The sequence below is a fragment of the Callospermophilus lateralis genome, chromosome 8, assembly GCF_048772815.1.
Source record: "Callospermophilus lateralis isolate mCalLat2 chromosome 8, mCalLat2.hap1, whole genome shotgun sequence".
Lineage (NCBI taxonomy): Eukaryota > Metazoa > Chordata > Mammalia > Rodentia > Sciuridae > Callospermophilus > Callospermophilus lateralis.
In genome coordinates, this window is record NC_135312.1 from 112,286,080 (window position 1) to 112,300,073 (window position 13,994).

Consider the following 13,994-nt stretch of genomic DNA (forward strand, 5'->3'; position numbering starts at 1 on the left):
GAATCTGCTCTGGTCTTCCTCTTCACAGAGGAGACTCCCCCCACCCCAGCCACTCGTCTGGATCCTCCCTTTGCCACCCCACACCATATGTGACCAGCACTGCACCTGGGTGGGCACATTTTGAACCACCTATTTTAACTTGATGCTGAAGATCAAATGCACATTTTGTCTGTCAATATGTAGGAAGAAAGGAGAGAAGGAGGGAACGAGGGAGGGAGAGAGAGAAAGAAAGAGGGAGGGGTTTTGGGTGTGGATTAGTGGTAGAGCGCTTGCTTAGCATGGGGCACTGGGTTCAATCTCCCCCCGAACCTCACTCCCTCCCCCCTGCACCACATAAAAATAAATAAATAACAAATTTAGAAAAAGGTACTGTGTCCATCTACAGCTAAAAAAATATTTAAAAAAAAATAAAGACAGAAAGAAAGAAGTGGGCTGGGGATAGGGATCAGTTGTCATTTGTAGAGCAATAGCATAGAATTGCAAGATCTAAACATCAGGGGGCACCACGCACTCAGAATGTGGAGGAGAAAAGCAGAAGACTCAAATAAGTGCTGGGGGTGTGAGCAGGAAGGCTGAAGGGAGTCACTGTGGAATACATAGTCTAATACTGACACACGTTCCTAAGAAACATGCACCTAGCTTAATCCACATAAACTAAATGCATTTATTAATTCCCTTTTTTAAAAATCACAAAAAGTCTCGTAATTTTTTCTTCAAATTGGATTGTGCCCCTTGTTCATTTTCTATTAAGCTATGCTGATTAATTAATTAATTTATTTATTTATTTTGCAGTGTCAAGGATGGGACCCATGGCCTTATGCATGCTAGTCAAGTGCTCTAATACTAAGTTACATCCCCAGCCCTGACTTGGGCTTTTTAAAAATTAATTTCTAGCACATCTATTTGTTCTGAGTACTAATCTTTCATCATGTAGATATACGAAAATATCTTCTGGTAGCCCATGGCTTGTGTCTCTTTTATTTTTTAATGGTAACTTTCTGTTGTACAGAAATTTTCAGTTTGTTGTTGTTGTTTCTTGGCCTGTTTGTTTTGCAGAGCTGGGGCTCCAACCCAGGGCCTCACACATGCTAGATAAGTGCTTCACCACTGAGCTACATCCCAGCTCTTGGTCTGTTCTTTCTGAGTGCTGTTTGACATCTCTTTTTCTATCTTGAGATCGTATTCTTTTCAATTATCTTAAACCTTTGCTTTCTAGCCTCCTATTTGAAATTGGTCTGGTATGATTTTTTTCATATGAATAAGCCAACTACTGGGAAAAAATTAATCCTTTCACTGCCAAGTAGCCATTTCTTTCATAAACATTTCTTTCCCATAAATGCACATGCCCATAGGGGACCCCTATTCCATGGGTCCCTTTGTCCATTACTATACCAAAAATCATATTTAACCATACTATTCTTGGCCTCTTTGTTTTCCCAACACTTCTGCTACATTTACCCATTTCTTCCATTACATTAATGTAATCACCTCAGAGCTCTGCACTACAGAAGATGACAGAAGGAAGCACAGGTGATTAAAGAGATTAGTGCTATACAAAAGGAAGGTAGTTCATCTATTCTAAAATTGATTTGGGAAACAACAGTTATAAATTAATTAACCTTGTGTATGAGTTCATTTTCTGTTGCTATAACAGAATACCTGAGGCTGGGTACATATATATCATAGTCTTAGAGGCTGAAAGTTCAAGATTGGGCATCCCCAACTGTTCAGCCTCTGGTGAGGGCCTCATGGTAGACAGCTTCACAATAATGAGACAGGACCAGAATTTTATGGAAAAGAAACTTCTATTGCATCTGGAATATTTTATTTCTTATTTGGCTGTCTTGGAAGAAGAAAAACATTGGTCTTTGCCACAGAAAGGCAAACCAGACACTAGGTAGGAATGCGACAAGTCCAGATTTGGAGATTCAGGGTCCAGACTCCTTTTTGTAACCACAAGCTCTTGCAGGAACCAGCCAGGGGTCCCAGAGAACCTAACCACTTCTCACTGGGCCCCACCTCTTAAAAGGTTCTACCACCTTCAACACTGCCACACTGAAAACCAAACTTCTATCTAGCATATGACCCTTTTGGGGACACACTGAACCTATAACCAAATCACAGCACCTTGAGTCAGTGAACCACTGCATAAAGCTGAGCTAACTTTACAGGGAAATGAGCTGTTGGTTCTGGTTGGCTGAAATTTGATTGCAGAAGGAGGTCAGTATGAGAGGAGGAAAGATCAGAAGAACCCCAACATTATTGGTGGCCGGGGAAAAAAAAGACTTCTTGAGTTTTTGTTCTGATTGTTGAGCTGAAACCAGAAGCTAGATGCTTACGTTTGTGTTTGGATGTGTCTATAGTAAAATGTGGATTTTTATGGCATCCTTCAACCAGGGAAGAACGTCTCCTATCAGGAAGGTAGAATTTTCATAGTGATCATGAGTCAGACTTTCACAGGCAAAGGAACTTCCATTTCCATCTGGAATATTTTATTTCATTATTTATTTATTATTTATTATCTATATTGGAATATAGATAAAATGTGAGGCCCTCCTGGGCTGGAAAAAACATTGGCTTTTGCCACAGGAGGTATGCCAGAAGCTAGGCAGGAACGTGGCACGTTCACATGAACTCTCTACCCTTTTCTTCCCAAATCAGCTGCCATCTCCCATATGCCCTTCTCAGGGATAGCAGCACCATCTGCCCAATTGCTAAGCCCCTCAAGCCCTGTGCTTGGGTGTCATCACTGAAGATCAGTCAAGTCTTGCAGATTCTATCATCTAAACCTCCTGGCTCCATCCATATCTCTCCATCTCTTCTCCACCCTATCTCTCCACACACTCACATACCCACAAGGCCACCATCACCATCAGTGCAACATAGCAAAAGCATTCTAACTGGTCTCTCTGTCTTGAGTCACGGTCATAGATTCCAAGTCTAATAATGTCATCCCTCACTTATTGTGAGGGCTTCCCACTCTTCCAAGGCCACCACCCAATCTGTTTAATCTGATATGCATAGCCCTTCTGATTCTGACAGTCACTTTCTTGAGTGGTTAAGAGCTCAGACCATGAAGTCAGACTTCTCTGGATTCAAATTCCCACGGTACTGACTATTAGCTTTGAAACTTGAACAAACTTCAGAACCTCTCTGTGTCAGTGTTCCCATGTGTCAAATGGAAATATTAACAATAGCTCCCTTTAGGGAGTTGTTGGGAGAACTGAATGAGTTAATGCCTGTACAGTGCTTGGAACAGCCAGGGAAAATAGTGAGTTTTCTGTTAGTGTCAACTATTCCTTTTATTTTGGTTTCCACAGTTCACTGTGCTTTCTCCAGCCTGCAGGCCTCGGCATCTCCTGTTCCCTCCATCTGGAACCCTCTTTCCCAAACCCCGATCACACTACAAGGCAATCTTTGGAAGTGAACAACAGCAGCAGCATCACCAGGAAACTTTAAAAAAGACAAATTCTCCGGTTCTAGCCCAGACCTCCGACATCAGAACCTGGGATGGACAATCCAAGTTTTAACAGTCCTCCATGGGAGTCTGATGTGCAACTAGAGCTATCATCTAAACCTCCTGGCTCCATCCATATCTCTCCATCTCTTCTCTACTCTATCTCTCCACACACTCACATACCCCCAAGGCCCATTTACCATGGTAAAATGTCCTTAGATGATTATCTGTCTCCACCCCATTAGACTGTAAGTCCCTCAACAGCACAGAGACTTGCAGCTTGCTCCTCGTGGATGTTGAAAAAATAAGAGCCCTCACAAACTGAAATGGAGAAAGCCTTGTTTTGTCGACCAGATGACTTAACTGTGTGTTTCTTCATTGTCTATTTCCCCCCATTAACAGCCAGGTCTCTCTGAAGGCTCACCTAAATATTCCAGCTTGTTCCCAGCCTTGAGTGCAGCCTAAGGCCTAGGTGCAAGGTAGAGGGCAAAGGAGAGCTGTGAGCCATTACCCAGGAGGCCCTGCAGCTTCTGGAGCACCACAGGGGCCACTCACTGAGTCTGCGTGCTTTCTGGGAGTGCAAAAGAGGTTCCATCTCAGCATTTGGACAACCGTGGAAAATCTTGCCTACTGAGAGTTACTTCTGGGGAAGATCTGAAGCGAAAACCTGCTCTTTACCTCCTCAGACCCTTCTCCTCCTCTCCCTCCTTCCTCTCCTGCCTCCTGCTCCTCCCTCCTCCTCCTTCTTCTCTGTCCTCTCTGCTACTCCTCCCTTTCTCTCTTCCTCTCCCCACCTCCCTTTCCTTCTCCCTCCTCTTCCTCTCTCAAGTCTCCCCCCCTTCCCTCCCCGTCCCCCTCCTCCTCCTTCTCCCCCTCCCCCTCCCCCTCCCTCCTCCGTCCCTCCTCCCCTCCCCCTCCCTCCTCCGTCCCTCCTCCCCTCCCCCTCCCTCCTCCGTCCCTCCTCCCCTCCCCCTCCCTCCTCCCCCCTCCTCCCCCTCCCTCCTCCCTCTTCTTTCTCTTCCTCTCTCTTCTATTTCTCACTCTCTGTACCCCACGTTTCTCTTGCTACCTACTTGTCCCTGACCCCTCCTCCAGCCCTGACCCCTGATAACCAAACCACTGGTTCGTGCCAAGCTCCCGGGGCGGGGCGGGTTGCTGGACATTTCCTTGCAGACCCCGCAGACAGGATGGCTTCTCCACCGCGAGGCCGGGGTCCCACGGGGCGCCCCGGGCGACCGCGACGCCCCTTGTGAGCCGCTCCACTGCGGAGGAGGCGCAGCGCGTGCCCAAGGCCCCGCGGTGGCCGCCAGCGCCCGCAGCCGCACCGCGCCGCCCGGGGCGGGGCCGCCCGCTGGGTCCCCACCAGCAGCGGAGGACACCGGGGTCCCGCAGCCCGGCAGCGCGGGGAGAAGGCGGCATGGCGGCGCGCAAGGCGGCAGTGCTGGAGGCGTCCCCGCAGCACGAGCAGGTACCGTCGCGGCCCGGGGAGGCGCGGCCAGGGTCCCGGGGCTCAGCCGGGGCGGGGCGGCTCGCGCAGCTGGTCCCCAGTCCCGCCGCCCACACGGTGAGGCCGGCCCTGGACAGGGACGATGACCTCTGGCAGGTGCTGCTGCCCGGGGACTGCCTATCCCCTCCCGTTTCTTCCTTTCCTCCCGGCGCCCAGTTGCTTTTCTTCCTTGGCTCCATCCCTCTCCCCTCAACGTCTCCCTGCGGCTTCCAGGATGACCCCGTCCATTCCTGTCCTCCACACTGGCTGCCTCTCTCCTGGGCAGTAGCCCCCAGGGGCCCAGAGTAAGGGGTCATTGAAGGGGGGCGACTGAGGGAGGGTGAGGAGTGGATTTCGGGCCTTTGGCCGAACTGTGTGGTGCCCAGGCTTGAGCGTGCGTCAGCATCCGCCTGGGGCTCCTTGAAAGACCGGTTGCTGGGCTCTGTCCCCAGGGTTTCTGGTGGGTACCTTTGGATTTCAGGCTGATCACAATTAGCTTGTGTAACTAGCTCCAGCAGGTGCAGCTGATGTCTTGAGAACCACTAGGTTAGTCCTCTCCTCCTCCCACCAGTGGTGAACACATATCCAATCCTACTTTAGTTTTAATTCGTAGGACAATTCGCAGGCTCTGACCAGATACAGGAGCTATGCCGGGGTGGACGAAGGGAATATAATCCAGAGATGGGCCTTTCTTCGGGAATTAACATCCTTAAAGCAAGAACAAAACTAACTCACGGGAAGGTATTAGTGTCTCAAAACAGGCTGGGGCAAAGAGTTCTAGAATTTCTGTTCCATGAAGTGGGTGTGGCGTTTGAGCTGGATTTGAAGAACAAATAGGATCTGACCACATGGTGTTGAGAGGGAGTTAGAATTCCAGAAGGATGGAAGAGAAGCACTACGTTGTTTGGGGGTGAAAAAATTTCTGGGGGATTGGTCATAGGAAAAGATGAGGGCTGGGGGACTCTACATTACGGTAGCGGGAACCCAGAGTTCATGAATACTTAAAATGAACCCGGGAAGAGTCGGGCCATGGAGGACCCTGGGTACCAAACTATGCATGTGGGGTTTCTTTTCTAGAATGGGAGAACCTATAAGGAAGCTCCATGACTCTCGCTGATTTCAAACCAGTATCATGCAAAGGGGCTATGGATTGAGACCCTGCCTCCCAGGAGGCACTATCAACTTTGCTGATGTTTGCCCTAACTCAAAGCTAGCATCTCTGCCTTGCCCACCATCCTCCAGAGGTGTACACCCCTCTCAATTCTGCCTTAGAAGGGACTCACAGCTTTTCCTATAATCCCATGTTGGAAGATAATGTGACCTAGGGACCAGCAGTCAAAGCATCACCTGGAAGCCTGTCAGAAATGCAGTCTCAGGGGCTGGGTTGTGGCTCAGTGGTAGAGCTCTCGCCTAGCACATGCGAGACCCTGGGTTCGATCCTCAGCACCACATAAGAAATAAAATAAAATAAAGGTATTGTGTCCATCTATAACTAAAAAATAATAATAATAAAAAAGAAATGTAGTCTCAGTCCCCAGTGTTTACCTACTCAATCAGAATCTGCATTTTAACCAGACCCCAGGGTGAAACTGTGCACTTAAAATTTGAGAAGAGCTGAGGATACTAAAAGGAAAAGCAGTATAGTTACTGACCAGCCAACATATAGAAGCATTCCATCACTCTCAGCCTCATTCTCTTTTTTATTTTCCTTCACCACCTTTAATGCTACCCAAAGCATGCCTAATTGTACATTTGATTGTGAGGGCCTTCAATATGCAAGTTCCAGGAGAGCTGACCATGGTCTATCTTATTAGCTGCTATAGTTCCAGTATCAGGAATCTAATCTGACACATAGCAAGGCCTCAGTTCCATATTTGTTAAATGAATAAGTGGGTGAATGAATGATTAGTAATGTACAACCTCATGATTGGGGAGCCCCAGCTGTTCAGACTTCATCTCCCTATTCTCCATCCTCCTTCCACCACATCCTAAGGAGTTACACCTTAGGAAACTTTGAGACTCCTCCAAGAGCAGGAAGCATGGGTTTAGGAGCTCCCTCGTGGGCTTGTCCGAGACCTGCTTTCCAGGCTCTAAGTTCTACCAAAGGGAGAAAATCAACTTCCTGCCTCAGAGTAAACTATACCCCTCCCTTGGCAGCCCTGCTCTTCCTGGCTCTTAAGAGAAATTGAGGCACAATTAAGAAACAATGAGTTTACTTGTACTGAGCAGAACTGCAGCTCAAGAGACATTTCCGACTGGCTGGAATATATTCTGGGGTCTTACAGATTTCAAACAAGTTTTAAAGGCAAAAAATCCTCAAGTGGGGAAAGGGATTATATCAGTTATTTTTCAAGAACTTAGATTGGTGTAGACAGGATAGCAAGCCATCTTATAAGAAAGGGATTGAGTGACTTAAAGAATACACTTAGTGGGCTGGGGTTGTGGCTCAGCAGTACAGTGTTCGCCTAGCACATGCAAGGCTTGGGTTCGATCCTCAGCACCACATAAAAATAAATAAATAGGGGTATTGTCTACAACTAAAAAAAAAAAAAAAAAAAAAAAGAATACACTCAGAGCTGAGTAAAGCACTTGCCAAGCATGCACCAGCAATAGGGGAGGGGGGGAATATATGTAGATATATTCTTAGAAAAAGAAGAGGAAAGAAGAGTTCTATCCCCAGCAGCAAAAACAAAAACAAAGAAATTCTTGGGAAAATTGCCTGGTAGCTCTCTATAGAGACTGGAATGTTCTGCTCTAATGAAAATTGTAACCCTCAGCATGTCAATGGCAGGATATAGCAACTTGCACAGGATCAAAAGTCTTCCATGTTTTCTTGGCCTAGTATTTTGGGATGCCTCAATCTGCCTTTACCTGTTTGATATTAATTTTTCCATAAGGTATAACATGAATTCCTTATCAATGAATACATTGCCCCCCCCCCACACACACACACACACCCCACAGGGACATTAATAGCTTCTAAATTAGTTGTCCTGTCTTTGCCACTTGTTTCAGAAAGATTTTTCTAACAGAAGGAATTTGTGAGGGAAGGGTTGAAAGTGGGGAAATTGGCCTGGAGAAGCAGCTCAGGTGATGAAGGCCATGCCAGCAAGATGGCCTTCACAAGTATATTGAGTGTGTGCTGCACCAGACGTCGGGATTCAGTGGTGGGGTAAGGCCCAGGCTGCCCTCCTGCCAATTCAGATACGTAAATAAATGATCAAAGGTGCAGTTTGGAGACAATGCTCAGGGTGCCATGGACGTATGGGAAGGGCCAGACCCAGAGGACTTCCTGGAGGAAGTGGGGCCCAAGGATGAGCAGGAATAAAGCACCCCCACATGGAGACTAGGGGTGGAGGAAATGCATTCAGGGGACAGGAATGTTCTGGTTGGTTAGAGCAGGGACAGTGGTGAGAAAACACAGGTCCCTGTGAGTCATGTTGACAAGAATTATAAGCAGGAAGGTAACAATATGGATTCGTTTGCTTTTCATGCCTTCACCCTTACAATTTGAAGAAGAGAAGAGTGAGGGCAAGTGTTTTAGTCAGCTTTTCTGCTGCTGTGACCAGAACAACTGTAGAGGAGGAAAAGTTTATTTAGGGGCTCTTGGTTTCAGAGGTCTCAGTCCATAGACAGCTGGCTCCATTTCTCAGGGCTTGAGGAATCGTGGCAGAAGAGTGTGGAGAAGGGAAGCAGCTCACAGGATGATCAGGAAGCAGAGAGAGAGAGACTCCACTGGCCAGATACAAAATAAGTACCCCAGAGGCATACCCCCAATGCCCACCCCCTCCAGTCACACCCCACCCACCTTCACTTACCACTCAAGCTAATCCCATTAGGGGATTAATTCACTGACTGGGTTAAGGCTCTAACAACCCAACGATTTCTCCTCTGAACCTTCTTTCATTGTCTCACACATGAGCTTTTGTGGGGACACCTCACATCCAAACCATACCAGCAAGGTCCCAGGGAGACACCCTGCCTACCTCCATGCAGCCCTCGGGCCCAGGGAGCCTTCCCTAGTCCAGCCAGCTGAAGAGCCATAGTCCCTCTCCCTGCTGGTTATCTTCTATCACACTTTCTGTTTATTTTCTTCGTGGAAGTTACTACATTAGGCAATTGTTTGTTTATTGTTCATTGTTTTCTCTAGAACATGGGCTGGATTCATGAGAACAGGAACCACACCTGTCCTTTTCACCATTGTGAGCCAGCTCTCAACCTAGTGCCTAGCACACAGGAGGTGGCCAATCCATATTTGCTGAATGAATAATGAACGAAAAATGGATGGGTAGAACCCTAGGGGACTGAAAGAAGTGGACATGTATGTGAGGTAGTATTTACAGGTAGGGTCAACAGAAAGGTCATGGATTGGAGATACAGGGTCAAGAATGGTGCCCCAGTTTTCTGTTTGTTGGATGAAATGTGGAAATACTGAGTGAAATTGGAGACATCGTCAATGGGAGCACTTTGGGTAAAAAAAATTAATGTGTTCAGTTTGAGGCAGATTAAGTCCCATATCTGAGGGACATCCAAGTGGAGATACAAAGGGAGCTCAAAAGTGAGATTTGGCTGAATCAAAGAAAGAGGTGAGAGGTAGATCAAATCATGGCACAGAGATTGGAAAAAGGGACTTGGCAAGTAATCACAAAAGGTGAAGAAATGGGGAGACAGTAAAAAGTCACTTTTGTACTGTTCTTTCTAGGTGTCCTTGTTCACGTAGAATATTTAACATAGGAAAGTATAAGAAGGAGAGTAAATATTCCAATGTATGTCCCCACCAATGGAGCATTCCTGGTAACATTTTTGTAATGTCTTCTGTGTGTCTTTTTCTTCTGGATGTCTCTTTATGAAACCATACATTTACATAAATTGGCTCATATTATGCACAACAATTTTGAAGGCTCATTATCTCATAACAATGAGTCATGGAAGTCTATGTCAATAAATATGGAACTGCATTATCATTTTTAAAATGTTATAGATTTCTCAAAAGGAAAGACAAAGATATGGATCTTTTTCATCCATTGTTCTGAATACTTGGTGAGTTTTTCATGTTGGAAACATTTTTCAGTTCTGGAAATTTCTTGCATAATTTATATTTTCTCTCCTATATCCCTTCTCTTAGAGTTTTAAAATTTTTTTTTGAGAGAACTATTTGATTTACCTTCAATCCCTTCATGAGATGTTTCATTTCTGTCCTCTTGTTTTTTATTTTGAGAACTTTTGTCGGTTTTTCTATAGACTTTAAAGCGTGGTGTTTGTTATAGTTTGGATCCAGAATGACCCCAAAAGCTCCTGTGTTAAGCAAGGCAGCAATGTCCAGAGGTGGGATTTTTAGGAAATGATGGGATCATGAGGGCTCTGACCTTCTAGATGGATTAATCTATCTGATAGATTAATATTTTGAGTGGACTACTGGGTGGAAAGTGTAGGCAGATGGGGGCATGGTTGGAGAAAGTAGGTCATTGAGGGCATGCCCTTAGGAACACTGTCTTGTCCCCCTCTACCCCACCTCTGCTTTCCAGCCACCAAGAGCTGAGCAGCTGTCTTCACTACACCCTTCTGCCATGATATTCTGCCTCACCTCAGGTCCAGAACAAGGGAGCCAGAGGACCATGAACTGAAACATCTGAAACTGTGAGCCAAAATAAACCATTCCTCCTCAGGTACTTTGGTCACAGCAACAGAAAGTTGACTAATACAGTGTTCTTGTCCGTTATAGTTGCAGAAACTTCTTTCTCAAATATATAGTGAATTTTGGCTGTTTGCCTGTCCACTGTTTGGAAGCTCTTGCTGGCAGAGAGGGCTTGTTGACAGGCAGGCTGGGCTGATGGCTGACCTGGCCGGGCCTTTTCATGGGAGAACAAGGAGTGGCATATCTAGAGTTCTTTTCTCTTGACTTGGATAGTTCCCCATAAATAAATCCAGTCTTCCTACACAAGGCCTGAGTCTGGCTATCAGTAGCCCAAGCCAAGTGGACAAGTGCATGTCTAACATGCTAGGCCTCCAAGAGCCCAAGTGGAGGTCTCCAAGCCACGTGGCTAGTTATTATAAACCAGTCTGCTCTTACAGCCTTGCCTGCACATCCACTCATGAGCCTCACAGTGTGCTAGACCCACAGGCTTCCTATGTGCACTGCTGACTGCAAACTTGGGTGGTAGCAAGGAACTGAGAGGGTAGAAGTTTGAACATGCCTGTATTAGTTTTCTAGGGCTACCATACAACAGAAACTTTGCACAGTTCTGGAGGTCAAAGTGTGGATATTGGCAGCATCCTGACTGTAGAGAAAACAAAGCTGCCTCCTCCAGCTTTGGGGGCGTCAGGTGTTGTTGGCTTGTGGTTGCATCACTCCGTTCTCTGCATGTCTCTTCACGCAGACTTCACTCTGTCTGGGTCTGTGTGTCTCTGGATAGCGTATGGCCCATTCCTTTGTCTTACAAGGATGCCAGTCTTTTGGATTTAGGGTCCACCCTGAATCCAGGATGATCTCATCCTGAGATCCTTAATTATATCTGCAAAGACCCTATTTCCAAATAAGGTAATGGGAGTTAGGATTCAGATATATCTTTGGGGGTGGGACATAGTTCAGCCCACTCTAGTGCCTAAAGCAGGGATGAGGCCCGACCCTGTTGACTCCCAGGGGACCCATGGCAGGTAGGCTCTCTGCCACACACCTCCTTTTCAGACTCAGGATTTCCAGGCCGTTCTGAGCTGCTCCCAGACTACCCCACTGCTGGGGAGAGAACAGAGGCGTGCTGTTGGGGGGACAGTCTGGTCTTACTAAATACCCACTTTGGATGGTTTGGAGTAGACAAATTTTAAAACTCTCCCTCTCTTTCATTGTGCAGAGCACAGCGAATTCTCCCCTTCCCCATCCCAGTTCCCCTGGGGTATCATCCCTACATCATTTCTAATTTCTACTCACTCAGTTACCAAACATTTGAAATGTTAAGACACAAAAAAAAAACTAAGACAAACAAAACTCACATTATTTTTGTTTTGGGTTTGTCTTCTACAGCAGGGCAGAACCTGGCAGTCTGGTCAGGGATGATGCTGCCACAGAGGACTGAGCTAGGTTCTCTTGGTTTAGAGGAGGACTTCTGTGCCGTCTGCCCTCTCTGCATGCCAGGCACCTCTGAGCCCCATGCTCGGGTTTGACCATTGGCAGTCTGCCAGTGTGGGGACTTTACACTGATTTTCAGATGCACTTTGTTATCAATCCCACATGAACCTGCTTCCAGAAGTCCTGCAATCCGTCTGCCTTCCTGAAGTTCTTGGCATGATTGGTTCTCCCTTGCACCTCCTGCTGCCGCATGTGCCAGCGTCCTCTGTTCTCAGTCACTGTCCACAGACCGTCTGCTTTCCAGTTTCCAAAACCGATTGCTTAGACTCCCCGCCTCCTCTTGTACTTGGAGGTTTATGTTATTTTTATTCTTTTGCAGTCACTCTAGTGGTGTTTGAGGAAGGAAAGGAGGTAAATGCATATACTTGGTTTCTGTGTTAGTCACTGTGAACAAAATACCTGTCAAGAACAACTTAGAGAAGGAAAAGTATATTTTGGCCAAGTGTCAGAGGTTCAGTTAATGGTCAGCAGACTGCATTACTCTGGGCCCAAGGTGAGACACAACACCTTGATGGAAGGATGTGGTGGAGGAACATTGCTCAGCTTATGGTAACTAGAGAGAGAGAGAGAGACAGACAGACAGACAGACAGACAGACAGACCAACTAAGGGACAAGATATAATCCCTGAGGGCATGTCCCAATGATCTACTCCTTTTAGCTACTCCCTACCTGTCCCTGTCTATAGTTGCCACACTGAATTCCATTCAAATTATTAACCCATCAATCCACTGTTAGATGACAGCTATCATAATCCAATCATTTCACTTCTAAGCATCCCTGCATCAACAGAGGAGCTTTTGGGGGACACTTCATATTTAAACCATATCAATTTACCATGTTTCACTGGAAGTTCTTGTTTTCACTTGCTTTTTTTTTTAAAATCACAGTTATTAGTAAGTTTAAACATCTTTCCATAAATATGTTGGTTATTTATATTTCTTTTGTAAATTTCTTATTCAAGTACTTTGACCTTGGAAATGTTTTTCTTATTATACTGTAAAAAGCTCTTTTTATATTTAATTTATTAACTTTCTGCTTCTCACATAGGTCATATTTTCCCCAGGTTAATTTGTCTTTCATCTTTTATGTCCTTGAAATCTGTTTATTGTTTTACTTTATCATTTCTGGGCTCTACATCATGCTTAGAAATGCCTTCTCCACTGCAATATCATGAAAATGTTTACCCATATTTTCTTCTAGTGCTTTTAAGATTTTTCTTCCTTACATTTAAATATTTGATCCACTGAAATTTATTTTGAAGCAAGAAATGAGATAGGGGTGGATCCAGCTTTGTTTTTCCCAAATGCCTAGACAGTTGTCCTGACACCATTTAATGAACAGTACACTTTTCTTCATTGATTTGAAGTGACTTTGGCATCATGTGCAGTTGAGTCTATTCTTGGACTCTGTGTGCTGTTCATTCATCTTCTGCTTTCTCTTGATTTCTGTGGCCTTTATTCTGGATTGCAGAGTCTGATAAACCGAGGCTCTAGGCTTTATTCTTCTAAATGTTCCCTGCTCTCCTTATATGCTATATTTCCAAATGAATTTGAGTGTCATTTTCGTTTCCAAAGTAAATCCTCATAGGATTTCCAGTGGACTTGTAAAATCATATGTCACAAAACTTTTCCCCAAAATTAGAACCCCTCCATAGGAGAAAATGCTGTACTCTGGGGGACTATAACTAGACAAGGGATGTCTCTAAGAATATCATCATCATCACCAACACCAACATCAGTACTGTCATCCTAATTCACTTATTCTCTAAGAAATAGGATTTCAATATCACTTTACCTAAGGAAGTCCCTACTTTCAGTCAACAAAAAAAGAAAAATTTCAGGTTACAATTTCCACCTCTAAAACTTTTCTACTTTTCAAAAGAATAACTTATCACTTATAACTTCCTTAAAAGTGATTTACAGAGCTG

General features: G+C 45.4%; 1 protein-coding gene across 1 annotated transcript in view; it reads left to right on the plus strand.

Annotated features, from left to right (window-relative positions):
• Positions 1 to 4,874: 4,874 nt before the first annotated feature.
• Rnf175 (ring finger protein 175) overlaps positions 4,875 to 13,994 on the plus strand; it is a 47,773-nt gene continuing 38,653 nt past the window's right edge. Inside the window, exon 1 of the mRNA XM_076864081.1 lies at positions 4,875 to 5,021. Within this exon, the coding sequence (XP_076720196.1) occupies positions 4,875 to 5,021 (147 nt within the window). The remainder of the gene's footprint in view (positions 5,022 to 13,994) is intronic.